Source organism: Scyliorhinus canicula, chromosome 16, assembly GCF_902713615.1.
Source record: "Scyliorhinus canicula chromosome 16, sScyCan1.1, whole genome shotgun sequence".
In the NCBI taxonomy this organism is placed as follows: Eukaryota; Metazoa; Chordata; class Chondrichthyes; order Carcharhiniformes; family Scyliorhinidae; genus Scyliorhinus; species Scyliorhinus canicula.
The window spans coordinates 121,731,314-121,746,753 of record NC_052161.1 but is presented as its reverse complement, the minus strand read 5'-3'; the positions used below and the strand labels follow the sequence as shown (position 1 = coordinate 121,746,753).

General features: G+C 48.5%; 1 protein-coding gene across 5 annotated transcripts in view; it reads left to right on the top strand.

Moving 5' to 3' along the window:
- Positions 1-15,440, top strand: part of nol9 (nucleolar protein 9) — a 52,227-nt gene that overhangs the window by 16,169 nt on the left and 20,618 nt on the right. For all 5 annotated transcript variants that reach the window (XM_038773556.1, XM_038773553.1, XM_038773554.1 and 2 more), the window contains exons 2-4: positions 426-1,041; positions 1,251-1,470; positions 11,268-11,398. In XM_038773556.1, coding sequence (XP_038629484.1) covers positions 451-1,041; positions 1,251-1,470; positions 11,268-11,398 — 942 coding nt within the window. In that variant the 5' untranslated portion in view covers positions 426-450. The remainder of the gene's footprint in view (positions 1-425; positions 1,042-1,250; positions 1,471-11,267; positions 11,399-15,440) is intronic.

Sequence of the window (15,440 nt, the reverse complement as noted above, 5' to 3'; positions counted from 1 at the left end):
GGTAATAGTGCGGCATTGCGCGGGGTGAGGATGGGCGTGGGCATCGCACTGGGTGAGGGTCGGAACGAGGTGTTGCGGATGGGTGCAGGGTGAGAGGGCTGAGCAGGGTGAGGGGTTTGCAGATGGTGATGCTGCTTGAGGCAGGGCGGGCGGCGGGAGGAGTTGGGTATGTGTGTCGCAGCAAGGGGCGCTACACAGCCTGATAGTCTACAGCAATTTATTGCATTGGCCAGTAGCAAAAATGAGAAAGGTAGCTTGAATTCGGGCAGCTTTGAGAACTACTGTTTCTTAGTCCACAAAATGCCCATGGAATTATTTTGTAATATTTACTGTTCAGATCCATTGATTACTTGGATGGGGATTAGACTGGTTGCATTGAAGTTGTGAAAGTGACTGATTTTAATTTTATTTATATCCTTAAACAGCTGGATTGAGCTGGACTAACACAAGATGAGGGTCAGTAGTCCAAAAGCAGCAGAATGTCTTAAGCAGGCTGTTCCTACAGCAGCTCGACGCCGCAGGTGGAAACGCAAGGCCATGTTGGTGCTGACTGATGTATCAGGAGCCAAGCAGCTGAGCGTGCTTACACGCCGCTGTTGTCTGCTTGCGTCTTGTCGCCGGGGAGTGAAGAGATCACGCCACAGACAGAGTACAAAGAATGCTGCAACTTGGAAATGTGCAGAGGAGGTGTGTAAGGAAGATGAGACTATGCGATCAAGCGCCACTGAACAAGACGAAGAACAACATGAGGAAGAAAATAATACTGAGTCTCCTCGTAATACGGGGAGAAAGATTAACGGTTCACATAAAAAAAGCAGGACTCAAAAAAATCAGGCTTGCACAGCTGCAGAGATTGATGGAGAAGCAATGTACCAGCATTTGTATACAGACTCATTTGCCCTTAATGGGGTTCCCAACGGTGAATCGTCTCAAGATTTCATTGATGATGATGCAGTTTCCTCTGGAGCCAGTGCAAGGCTGTGTCTCACTGCAGTAAACATCAGGAACGATCAGAGTATCGTCCTCATGTCTCCATCACAGGTAGGAGAAATTTATTTTCTTTTTGCAGTCTTTTTCCTCCTCTGCTGATGGTGCTGACTTTCACTGCGATATGGTGTCCCTTCATTGCCTTTCTCTACCTCTTCCTGTGACTTTTGGCAGAAGATATAATGATGGATTCCTCATTTAGAATTGAAGGTATCCTTTTGTCATGGTTTTCACAGTATTCCATGTTGCTGCTTTTTCTGCAGAAGTTGACGTTTCGAGGAAGATGCCGCGTGACTTGTCTATACGGGAGTGTCCAAGTGTTAGGATTTACAATTGGACAGGGACAGCCTGCATATTGCCTGTACTCTTTACCAACACACGCTGCCATGAGCATCGAGGCACTGCCTCACTGTAAACCAGGCCGTACTAAACGAGAGATGAAAATGGAGGTGAAGGCAGTTTTCCGACAGCATGTACCGGCAGGTGAGGGTCTGGCATCGAGGAGAGAAACAGTCCCCTGGCTGTTAGATAGAGATACTTCATTGGTACACTGTACCCGTTCAGTGTTGCAAGAAACTGGTAACCAATGTGATGCCTATAGTAATGATCTGTGGTCACTGAACAATCCACATTTGGACAGACTGGGTTACCCTGCTCTAATTTAGCTGCCTGACTTTGATTTAAAATAAGTTAAATGGAAGCAAAGCATTACGAAGAAGTATTAATAGATGAAGCAAGTGGGTAAAACTGGGGCAAATGTGTCATCATCAACTTTGGGCCTGAAAAGGATAGAACAAGGTATTTTCCAAATGAAGTCCAAACAGGGAAACAGAGTTAATGTTTTAGGTCGATGACCTTTCAGCAGATATTCTGGATATAAGGCCATCAAAATCATAATTTCAGCTATACAAAGCACTGGTTAGACCACACCAGGAGTTCTGCGAGCAGTTTCAGCACCACACCTCAGGAAGGATACATTAACTTTGGAGGGAGTGCAGTGTAAATTTAACAGAATGTTATCTGGACTCCAAGGTTTAATTACGGGGAGAGATTACACAAGCTAGGGTTCTATTCCCTGGCATATCGAAGACATACGGTGATTTGATCAAAGTTTCCAAGACATTAGCACTGTTGCTTCACAGCTCCTCCAAAGATGTGCAGGTTAGGTCAATCAGCCATGCTAAATTTCCCCCCAGTGTCCAAAAGATTTGGTGGGGTTACTGGTTTTGGGGATAGGGTGGGGGCCTGTGCTTAAATTGGGTACTCTTTCCAAGGGCTGGAACAGACTTGATGGGCCGAAAGCCCACATCTGCACTGTAAATACTATGATTAAGATTCGATGGGCCGAATTACTTCCTGCTGCACTCTGATTCTGTGATTAAAGGGAACTAATGGGGAAGATGGAGAAAGGTATTCCTGCTTTTTTGGGATTCTAGTCTTGGGGACATAGTCTGAAAATTAGAACTGAACCTTGCAGAAGTTAGGATATACTTCTCCGTTGCGAAAATGTTGGAACTCTTTTGCGAACAGCAATTGATGCCAGGTCAACTGTTAATTTCAACCAAAGGTGTTAAAGGATATGGGACAAAGGCAGATATACAGAGTAAGGTCACAAATGAACTATGACCTAATTGAATGGCGGAACAAGCTTGGAACTAAATGGCCTAATCCTATACCTATTTCCTTTGACCTGCAATGTAGTAAAGTGTGCAAGGATTTTGAGTTGGTCACAAGTAAGTTATCAGAACAAAAGATAACTGTTTGAACACTGCTTTGGCTCACATCCACACTGGTAGGGTAAAAGTCTCCCACTACTGGATATGAGGGACCTTCGCAACCCACGCCGGCTGACCTACGCGACCCACGCCGGCTGACCTACGCGACCCACGCCGGCTGACCTTCGCGACCCACGCCAGCTGACCTTTGCGGCCCACGCCAGCTGACCTTTGCGGCCCACGCCAGCTGACCTTTGCGGCCCACGCCAGCTGACCTTTGCGGCCCACGCCAGCTGACCTTTGCGGCCCACGCCAGCTGACCTTTGCGGCCCACGCCTGCTGACCTTTGCGGCCCACGCCTGCTGACCTTTGCGGCCCACGCCTGCTGACCTTTGCGGCCCACGCCTGCTGACCTTTGCGGCCCACGCCTGCTGACCTTTGCGGCCCACGCCTGCTGACCTTTGCGGCCCACGCCTGCTGACCTTTGCGGCCCACGCCTGCTGACCTTTGCGGCCCACGCCTGCTGACCTTTGCGGCCCACGCCTGCTGACCTTTGCGGCCCACGCCTGCTGACCTTTGCGGCCCACGCCTGCTGACCTTTGCGGCCCACGCCTGCTGACCTTTGCGGCCCACGCCTGCTGACCTTTGCGGCCCACGCCTGCTGACCTTTGCGGCCCACGCCTGCTGACCTTTGCGGCCCACGCCTGCTGACCTTTGCGGCCCACGCCTGCTGACCTTTGCGGCCCACGCCTGCTGACCTTTGTGGCCCACGCCTGCTGACCTTTGCGGCCCACGCCTGCTGACCTTTGCGGCCCACGCCTGCTGACCTTTGCGGCCCACGCCTGCTGACCTTTGCGGCCCACGCCTGCTGACCTTTGCGGCCCACGCCTGCTGACCTTTGCGGCCCACGCCTGCTGACCTTTGCGGCCCACGCCTGCTGACCTTTGCGGCCCACGCCTGCTGACCTTTGCGGCCCACGCCTGCTGACCTTTGCGGCCCACGCCTGCTGACCTTTGCGGCCCACGCCGGCTGACCTTTGCGGCCCACGCCGGCCGACCTTCGCGGCCCATGCCGGCCGACCTGCGCAACCCACCATTTTCTCTTACCTTGTTGCTGATAAAAATGGAGGAAATGGTTTTGGGTCCCTTTGGCCCCAATGGTCCCTTTGTCCCCCTGACCTTGGGAAAAAAAAGGCAGCAACTATATTTTAAAAATGCGGCCGCACTCCAGATGCATACCCGATCATTGGTGCGCATGCATTAAATATCGTAAGGGGTGGGCAATAGATGCTGGCCCTGCCTGCAACACCCACATCCCTTGAATGAATATAAACAAAAATTCTCATTGCACAAGTCCAAATTGAATGCACCCTGAATTCACTGAAGTATCTGACCCTGCCCTTCAACTTTCCTGCTGAAAGTAACTGCGAGATTCACTGCTGAAATCCATGGTTGCCAAGGCACTCATCACCACAAAGACAGCCACGTATTTGGAAGCTTCAGTGATGGACATCTTGATAACTCTTTGTGCAGCACTAACACAAACTATTGTTTATTTCTCCAAAAGAGCCAGCTTTCCCTTTTTCTTCTTTCACCGTGTATCTTTTTTCCTGTCTGTCAAATGTGTGAGAGAGATAGAATTTCATGGGCGCTGGAAAGTCTGCAAGGACCTTTGGACCCCAGTGTGAAAATCATTCATTTAGATCCCTCACCCACACCAAGGGCTGACCCCGAGAACTGGGGCAGAAGTTCTGGTGACCTTGAACTTCAATACGGCAAATGTAGGTCAGCATGGTGGCGCAGTGGATAGCACTACTGCCTCACGGCGCCGAGGTACCAGGTTCGATCCCGGCTCTGGGTCACTGTCCGTGTGGAGTTTGCACATTCTCCCCGTGTTGCGTGGGTTTTGCCCCCACAACCCAAAGATGTGCAGTGTAGGTGGATTGGCCACGCTAAATTGCCCCTTCATTGGAAAAAAATAATTGGGTACTCTTAAAAAAAAATTTAAAATATGGCAAATGTAGAGGGCTACTCACCTCCCCACTTCCCCTCGGTAGCCATTGCGGCAGGTCCCTGTTTTTGTAGAGGAGTACTAAACAATGCTGATAAAGGGGCGGCACGGTAGCATAGTGGTTAGCATTGTTGCTTCACAGCAGTAGGGATCCATGTTCGATTCCCGGCTTGGGTCACAGCCTGTGCAGAGTTTGCACGTTCTCCCCGTATCTGCGTGGGTTTCCTCCGGGAGCTCCGGTTTCCTCCCACAGTCCAAAGATGTGCAAGTTAGGTGGATTGGTCACGCTAAATTGCCTAGTAGTGCTAAAGGTTACGTGGGGTCGCTGGGTTGTGGGGATAGGGTACAGGTGTGGGTTTAGGTAGGGTGCTCTTTCAGGGGCCAGTGTAAATGCGATGGGCCGAATAGCCTCCTGCACTGTAAATTCTACGACAACACCGGCGCGACTTTTCGCTGGGTGTTCAGATGACTCCCAGGAATCCGCTGCATTCTACTTCAATCTCACTCATGAGATTTCAATCTCATCTGGGGTGGCACAGTGGCCTCATAGTGCCAGATACCTGGGTTCAATTCTGACCTAGGGTGACTGCGATTAAAGTTTGCACATTCTCCGTGGGTTTCCTCCGGGTACCTCCCACAGTCCAAAGATGTGTAAATTAGATGGATTGGCCGTGCTATATTGTCCCGATAGGGTTACGGGGGTTGGAGGTGGAGATTGGGCCTTAGTGCAGACTCGATGGGCCAAATGGCTGCTTCCTGCACAAGGGATTCTATGATTTTGAATATTTCTATCAAATCGTCTCTAACTTTATTCCCCCTGTGGAGAACAACCCTATTTCTCCAATCTGTCAACATTACTGAAATCTCTCATCATTCTTTTTTTAAATCTTTTTTTAAATTCATCAAAAGACTACCAACAATAACAAATACAGTATCAATCCCGCAAACAGCATCCCTTCAATATACAAATCCAGACATCACTCATACGTTCACAAAAACCAAAAGAGAATGAACGGTCATCCAATAAACAAACCCCCTAATGTTCGATGGCATCCGATTCTTGAAAGTGCATGATAAACAATGCCCATGAATTGTAGAACCCTCCCATCCTCCCCCTCAGCTCAAACATCACCACCTCAAGCATAAAAAATTCCAGCAGGTCCCCCCCTGCCAAACCGAGGCACAGGGCGGAGAAGCTGACCTCCACCCCATTAGGACCCGCCTCCGGGAAATCAGCGGTGTGAAGGCTAAAACATCCGCTCCCACCTGCAGCTCAGACCTGTCCAACAGCTCGAAAATGGCTTCTAGCTCCAAACTCACATCTACCACCCCCGAGGTGACCTTAAAAACTTCCCTCCAATACACCTCCAGCTTCGCGCAGGACCAAAACATGTGAACATGATTTGCCACGCGCCTCCCACAGCGCTCACATACATCCTCCACCCCCTCAAAGAGTTGGCTCATCCCCGACCTCGTGAGGTGTGCCCTGTACAGGACCTTCATCTGTATCAGCCTCAACCTCGTGCATGAGGTTGCGGCGTTTACCCCCAGGCGCACTTCACACCACAGACTGTCTTCCATAACCTCCCCCAACTCTTCCCCCAATTGGCTTTAATTCCCTCCAAGGATACCTTATCCTCCCCCAAAATCCTCCGATAGATCGCCGACACCACCCCCCTTCCGTCAATACCTCTTCCAACAATGAGGGGGCCGGCGCCGTCGAAAAGTTTTGAACTTCCTTCTTGGCAAAGTCCCGGAGTTGCAGGTACCTAAATACTTCTTCCTGCCCCAGTCCATATTTCTCCCCCAATTCCTCAAGCCTCGGAAAATGACCTCTCAGGGACAGGTTTAATTTTCTGACGCTCCTCTCCTCCCATCTCCAAAACCAACTTCCCCGGCTCAAACTTATAGTTCCCCCTAATTGGCATCCCTCTTGACCCCACCCACAGCTTAAAAGTGCTGCCTCCAAACCTTCAGCATTGCCACCACCACCAGACTCCCAGAATATTAACCCGGGGCCATTGGCAGCAATGTTGTGACCAACGCCATCAGGGTCGTCCACCTGCACAGACTCTCCTCCTAACCCACTCGGACCTACCCCCCAACTCCTCGCCTTTTCGGCATTTGCCGCCCAATAGTAATATAATAAATTCTGGAGGCCCAATCCCCCCTGCCTGCTGTCCTCTCTACAGAACGTCCTTCCCAACCCTGGCTACCTCGCTCCCCCCCCCCCCCCCCCCCATAATAAACAAGATGATCAACTTATCCACCGCCTTGAAAAACACCTTTGGCAAAAAAATTGTCGGGCACTGAAATACAAACCTAAAACACAGCATCACATTTGTTTTAATCGCCTGTATCCGACCTGCCAGCAACAGAGGAAGACTATCACCCTCTTGCCAGATTGGCCTTTACCCTCCCCACCAAGCTGGTAAGATTGTACCTACAGGAGCCCCCCACCAGTACTGCGCCACCTGCACCCCCCAGATACCTAAAGTGGGTTACCGCCGTGCGCAATGGCAGCCCCCCTACCCCCACCCCTGTTCGGGGCACCACAAAGTATTCACTTTTTTCCAGGTTTAATTTATACCCCGAAAAGGACTCAAACATTTGGAGAAGCTCCAATATACCCCTCATCGTGCACTCGGCTCTGAGACATACAGTAACAGATCATCCGCGTACAGAGACACCCTATGTTCGCGCCCCCACCCCGCACTATTCCCTTCCATACCCCCGAGCTCCTCAGTGCGACAGCCAAAGGCTCAATCGATAGCACAAATAACAGAGGGGACATAGAACACCCCTGCGAGGTCCCCCAGTGCAGAGCCAAGGATCCCAAACTCATATTGTTTATGCGGACGCTCACCCTTGGTTCCTTATATTAATAACCTTTACCCACTCCACAAATCTCAGCCGGATCCCAAACCTCTCTATCAAATACCCCACTCTACCCGATCAAATGCCTTTTCTGGGTCCAGCGCAACCACCTCCTCTATCTCCTTTCCCTCAGCCAGTGTCATACTACATTTAGCACCCTCCTAATATTCGGGAATAGCTGCCTCCCTTTCACGAACCGTGTCTGGTCCTCCCCTATCACCTTCGGGAGGCACCCCTCCAACCTAACTGGCAGAATGTTTGCCAATATCTTTGAATCCACGTTCAGTACAGATATAGGCCTGGACAAACCACGCTCTATCTGGTCCTTATCCTTCTTCAGCAACAAGGAAATTGAGGCCTGCCCCAAATTTTGTGGCATTTCTGCGCCTCCTCAAACATCCCCACCATCAGCGGCACCAAATTGTCCTTTAATTTCTTATAATAATCCACTGAGAACCCATCCGGTCTTCCCACTTTCTCAACTGCATCCTCCCAATTACCCACTTTACCTCCTGTTCCCCTACCGACCCCTCCAATGTGGCCCTATCTTCATCCCCCAACAACAGATATTCCAGACCGTGCAGGAATTCCCGCATCCCCCGGTACTCTGACCTACAAACATTTTTATAGAAGTCCTCAAACACCCTGTTGATCTGGTCCAGGGCCACCACCAATTTCCCCATCCTATCCCACACCTGGGCAATTTCCCTTACTGGTGCCTCCTTCCGAAGTTGGCTCCGCCTTCTCCCCATACTCATAAACTGCTCCCCTCGCCCGCCTTCCCGGTGAACAACCGATTAAAACTAGCCTGTTGCTCCCTCCTATCTAAAAGTGCTGAATCTGCAATCCCCGTGTACCTCATGTCCACCTCCAACATCTCATCTACAGCCTTTGCAGCTCCTCTCTCCTCTATCCACCTTAGCCATAAACAATATCACCTCCCCCCTCACCGCCGCCTTCAGATCTCCCCGACCCCACGACTGGGCAAGCTAGCGTGACTGCGACCTGTCCTGCCTTGGCTCCTGCACCAAGTTCCAGTCCCCGCCCACTATCAGCTCGTACGAATCCAAGTCCTGAATGGCCCCACATACCTTCCTCTCTTACCGACCAACACCACTACCCCCAGTGCCCTGCTGTCAAACATTGAATAAAGCACTTAGCTTATCCAGCCCTCCCTGAGCCTCACCTGATCTTTCGCCCTCAAATGAGTCTCCAGTAACATAGCCACATCGGCCTTTAAACGTTTTAGGTACGCAAACACCCTCGATCTCTTCACTGACCCTCCCAACACCCTCACGTTCCACGTAACTAGCCTAACCAAGGGTCTCTTTTTCACTCTTTTTTTTTTTCTCCCCCACCCTCTTCCTATCTAGCATCGCCATAACTCATAATGTGGGTTTCCTCCGGGTGCTCCAGTTTCCTCCCGCAGTCCAAAGATGTGCAGGTTAGATGGATTGACCATGATAAATAGCCCTTAGTGTCCAAAAAGGTTAGGTGGGATAGGGTAGAAGCTTGGGCTTAAGTAGGGTGCTCTTTCCAAGTGCCGGTGCAGACTCGATGGGCCGAATGGCCTCCTGCACTGTAAATTCTATGAACTCTGGGCCCAGCCCACTGGATCTGACCAACCCCCTCACATTGTTACCATCGAACCCCCCCCCCAATCCCCCCATCCACTTCCTCTCGAAAACACCTCACCCAGTATTGATTTCCACCCCCCTCACATTTCCTAGGTCCATCGAAACCTGCTCACTAGGTTCCAATATCCGCAGTCCCTCCCCCACCATACCTCTGTTCACTAGCTGACTTAAGCTTGCTAGTGTGGGAGCCCCTGCCCAGGCCCCCATCTCTCCCCCTGCCCGGTTCCAGGAAAAACCTCAAGAAAACAAACCTATCCAGTGCAAACAGACAGACTCCAGAAAAACCGTTACGACAAAAAACAAAGACAGAACGTTATCCAAAACAACAACTCTACCCCATTTAACTCATATAACAGCATGAAGTAAAACATTGAATTACATACGCTCTTCCTACTCCCCTCCCCTCGGTCCAAGACCAGTCCTCAGTCATATTCCTCACTTCTGCCCCAATCCTTCTGCCTTCTCAAACTGTCTCATAATAAAAGTCTTTGGAGTTGTAGGTCATGTTCAACTTCGCTGGTACACTATGCCAAACTGCATCCCACTGTTATACAGTACCGTCTTCTCTCGGCCAAAGGCCGCTCGCCAGCTCCACCGTTACGTCCTCGTAAATATGTACACCAGCTCCAGCCCACTGCACCTCCCGCTTCTGCTTCACCCAACCCAGGACCTTCTCCTTCACCTGTCACCGTTGGAAGCAAACCATCACTGCTCTTAGCGGCTCATTCGCCTTTGGTTTAGGCCTCAATGACCGATGAGTCCGATCCAGTTCGTACTAGGAGGAATCCTCTTTTCCTCTTTCTCCCCCCCCCCCCCCTCCCAACCAACTCTTCCATCCTCTCGGGCAGGCCCACAATACACAAATTTTGCCACCTCAATCTATTTTCCAAATCCTCCAATTTAGTTTGCAGCCCTTTGTTGGCCTCGACTACCCTCTGCAGCACCTCACTCATTGAGGTGAGCTGCTCGCTGTGTTGCAACGTAGCTTCCTCCACTCCCGTCATTTTCTCAGCCTGCTCCTGCACCTCGGCTGATGCCTTTGACATAGCCTCTTTCATCGGAACAATCGCCTCCTCCATAGGGACAATTGCCTCCTCTACCAACACCTTCAATGCCACCATCATCTCCTTCCTCATCACCTCCCTGTGCTTTGCAAACTGCTTCTCCAGTTCCGAAGCCATCACCTCCGTCATCTATTCTGCCATAAGCTGTGTGGCCCCACCCGGTGACCCAGCATCCGCCATCTTGCCAGCTACCAGGCTGGCTCTTTCACTAAACGGCGATCCATCACATCCTCCCTTATTCACGCAGGTTTTCTTCTGGTTTTTCGACATCTCCCTTCTTCCTTGTGCCTTCCTGCACTCGATTGTCAAAAAATTGCTCCGGGACCGGGCATTAAACTCCCAAATAACAAGCCTCGAGCAGGAGCCACCCAACGTGCGACCTCCTCCTACATGCCGCCACCGGAGGTCCATCCTTCATTATTCTAATAAATCTTTCCAGCGCTCTCTTTAAAGCTGTCACATCTTTCTGGAGGGCAGTGCCCAGAATTGGAATCAACAGCCTAGTTGTGACCAAATCAGTGTTTTATAAAGGTTCATCATAACTTCCTTTGTACTCTATAACTAATATCTCAACATGCCCTGCCATCTGCAATGATTTGTGTACGTATATCCCCAGGCCTCTCTGTTTTTGGACCCCATTTAGAATTATAATTGTTAGTTTAACAAGCCTCGCCTCTTGTGATCAAAATTAACAATTTCACACTTGAATTAAATTTAATTTGCCACATGTCTGGTCATTCCACCAGTTGATTATATCTTGTTGAAGTCTATAACCATCCTGCTCACTTCTCACTGAGCCTCAAAGTCTTGTGTCATTGCAAATTTGAAATTGTGCCCTCTACACCCATGTCCAAATATACATGATTGCTTGGTATATAATCTGTCCTTAGCTGCCCTGGAAGTGTTTGATGCAACAGTTTAGATGCAGCTATATGTGCTAAAGTGATACTCCTAATTTCCGTGCCTCTTCATTGCAGCTTCAAGACACAGTTTGATGAAGGAGGTGACCTCTTCGTGCTCAGTTCTCCTATTCGAGCATCTCGACACCCCAGGCACTGTTTTTCTTTCTAGCTTCCCAGAATACAGGGAAGTCTTTGCTTCACATTCGGTGAGTTATTCAGGAGATTTAGAGGCCATCCTGCACATGTGTTCTGGATTTTGTGGTGTTTTCAGGCATATGCCTGTATGTGTTCATGACTTGAGCTTTGTTAAGCTTATTGCTTCAGTGGGTAAATACATAATTATCTTTGGTGCTGCATCATTTTCAGTCTCTGGTCTGCACTGAGTGCACTTGCTGCTGGGCTAGATGGTGTTAGAAACTAACCAAGTCTGATCACTAACTAAGGTTTGTAATTAAACTCAAACGCATAGGCATCACAAGTAGTATGTGCACTGACTTGGAGGATGTTGAAGAGGGTCAGACAGGAACCAGATACCAAAATTATTTGAAAACGTATCAATTTGCTGGTGAAATAAAAATTATCCATAATGTATTGATTACTCTGACCAGAATGAGATGAATAGAGTTAAGATATAGCAAAAGATTTAGACTGATTTAGATTGGACATGCAATTAGATGAAAAATGGTAAATGAAGTCTCGCAGTGGTTAAACAAAAAAAACTGGCATTTATATAAATCATAGAACTGTATAGCTCAGGAGTTTATTAAAGATGTCTAAAAGTGCATTCCAGCTAATGAAGTACTTTTATTGTTTAGTTACTGCTTAAGATGGGATGTGCAAACTATTGCACATTAGCCATAATTAGTAGCATAGAAAGAAATAAAAAAATTAATTAATCACAATGAGTCTCAAATGGATCTGGATTAGCAGACTCATTTCTTTCAGTGCTGGAAATGATGGTAAAACAATTTTTTAAAGAGCCAACCTTCAGCCAGAACATTTGATACAAGTGCATAGAGGTTCTGCTGGAATTTGATGCTTCTCAAAGATCATTAAGATACTGTGGGCAATTCTGGATATTAGAACATAGAACTGTACTGCACAGTACAGGCCCTTCGGCCCATGATGTTGTGCCGAATTAGTCTGAAATTAAGATCAAATCAACCTACTCCCAATCATTCTAGTGCACTCCATATACCTATCCAATAACCGCTTGAAAGTTCCTAAAGTGCCAGACTCCACTACCATAGTTGGGAGTGCGTTCCACGCCCCAATCATTCTCTGAGTAAAGAACCTATCTCTGACATCCCTCCTATATCTTCCACCATGAACCTTATAGTTATGCCCCTTGTAACAGCTACATCCACCCGAGGAAAAAGTCGCTAAACGTCCACTCTATCTATCCCTCTCATCATCTTATACACCTCAATTAAGTCACCTCTCATCCTCCTCCTCTCCAATGAGAAAAGTCCTAGCTCCCTCAACCTTTCCTCATAAGATCTGCCCTCCAATCCAGGCAGCATCCTGGTAAATCTCCTTTGCTCCCTTTCCAATGCTTCCACATCCTTCCTATAATAAGTTGACCAGAATACTCCAAATATGGTCTAACCAAGGTCTTGTACAGTTGCAGCATAACCTCACGGCTCTTAAACTCAATCCCCCTGTTAATAAATGCTAACACACTATAGGCTTTCTTCACGGCTCTATCCACTTGGGTGGCAACTTTAAGAGATCTATGGACATGAACTCCGAGATCGCTCTGCTCCTCCACGTTCCCTGCTGTTAACCCTGTAATCCGCATTCAAATTTGTATCTTGGTGTCATCTGCAAATGTACTAACCCAACCTTCAACTCCATCATCCAAGTCATTGATAAAAATCACAAATAGCAGAGGACCCAGCACTGATACCTGTGGTACACCACTGGTGACTGGGCTCCAGGATGAAAATTTACCAACTACCACCACCCTCTGTCTTCTGTGTGATAGCCAGTTACTGATCCAATCGGCCAAATTTCCCTCTATGCCATGCCTCCTTACTTTCTGCATGAGCCGACCATGGGGCACCTTATCAAACGCCTTACTAAAATCCATGTATACAACATCAACTGCTCTACCTTCATCTGTGTACTTAGTTACCTCCTCAAAGAATACAATCAAACTTGTGAGGCAAGACTTACCCCTCACAAATCCGTACTGACTATCCTGGATTAAGCTGTACCTTTCCAAATGATCATAAATCCTATCCCTCAGGACCCTTTCCAATAATTTACCTATGACCGAAGTGAGACTAAACGGCCTATAATTCCCAGGGTTATACCTATTCTCTTTCTTGAACAAGGGGGCAACATTCGCCTCTCTCCAGTTTACTGGCACTATTCTTTTGACAGTGAGGACATAAAGATCATAGCCAAAGGCTCTGCAATCTCATCCCTCGTCTCCCAAAGAATCCTAGGATATACCCCATCAGGCCCGGGGGCTTATCTATCCTCTGGCTTCTCCAAATTTCTAACACATCTTCCTTCCGAGTATCTACCACCTCCAGCCTACCAGCCTGTATCGCACTATTCTCCTCAACAACATGGCCCCTCTGCTTTGTGAACACTGAAGAAAAGTATTCATTTAGGGCCTCTCCTATATCTTCAGACTCCATGCACAAGTTCCCACTACTATCCTTGACCGGCCCTAATTTCGCCTTGGTCATTCTTTTATTCCTCACATAAGTGTAAAAAGCCTTGGGGTTTTCCTTGATCCTACCCGCCAAGGACTTCTCATGCCCCCTCCTAGCTCTCCTAAGCCTTTCTTGAGCTCCTTCCTAGCTATCTTGTATCCCTCTAGTGTCCTAACTGAACCTTGTTCTCATCCTTACTAAGCCCCCTTCTTCCTCTTGACAAGACATTCAACCTCTTTTGTAAACCATGGTTCCCTCACTCAACTATTTCCTCCCTGCCTGACATGGACATACATATCAAGGACATGCAGTATTTGCTCCTTGAACAAGCTCCACATCTCAATTGTGCCTATCCCTGACAGTTCCTGTTTCCATCTTGTCCTCCCCAATTGTTGCCTAATTGCATTGTAATTACCCTTCCCCCAGTTATAAACCTTGCCCTGCTGTATGTTCCTATCCCTCTCCATTGCTATAGTGAAAGTCACCGAATTGTGGTCACTATCTCCAAAGTGCTCTCCCACAACCAAATCTAACACTTGGCCCAGTTCATTACCCAGTACCAAATCCAATGTGGCCCTGCCTCTTGTCGGTCTATCCACATATTGTGTGAGGAAACCCCCCTGCACACACTGGATAATAACAGCCCCATCCAAACTATTCAAATTGTAGTGGTTCCATTCAATATTTGGAAAGTTAAAGACACCCATGACAACTACCCTGTGACTACTGCACCTATCCAAAATCTGCATTGCAATCTTTTCTTCCACATCTCTGTTACTGTTTGGGGGCCTTTAGAAAACTCCTAACAAATTGACCGCTCCTTTCCTATTTCTGACTTCAGCCCACACTACCTCAGTAGACAGATCCTCCTCAAACTGCCTTTCTGCAGCCATTATACTATCCTTGATTAACAATGCTACTCCTTCACCTCTTTTACCACCTTCCCTAATCTTACTGAAACATCTAAACCCCGGAACCTCCAACAACCATTCCTGCCCCTGTTCTATCTACGTCTCCGTAATGGCCACAACATCGTAGTCCCAGGTACCAGTCTATGCTTCTGGGGCTGGTTTAGCACACGGCTAAATCGCTGGCTTTGAAAGCAGACGAGGGCAGGCCAGCAGCATGGTTCAATTCCCGTACCAGCCTCCCCGAACAGGCGCCGGAATGTGGTGACTAGGGGCTTTTCACAGTAACTTCATTTGAAGCCTATTTGTGACAAGCGATTTTCATTTCATTTCATTTTTCATTCAAGCTCACCAACCTTATTCCTGATGCTCATCGCATTGAAGTAGACACACTTCAAACCACCTTCATGCTTGCAGGTCCACTCTTGTGACCTTGGTACCTTCCTCAGTGCTGCACAACCCTCAACTTCCTGAACTCCAGCAATGCTATCTCCCGGACTACAAATCAGTTTCCCATTCCCCTGCCAAATTAGGATATTGCACTACTAAATCAGCCAATATTGCAGTGAGCCACCTGTTTATTTAGTCAATCAGTGACTAATATTTTTAGCAGCGACAGGCAGGGAGGCTGGGGTACCGTCAAGGTGGAGAGGAGGCTCTATGGAACAAAG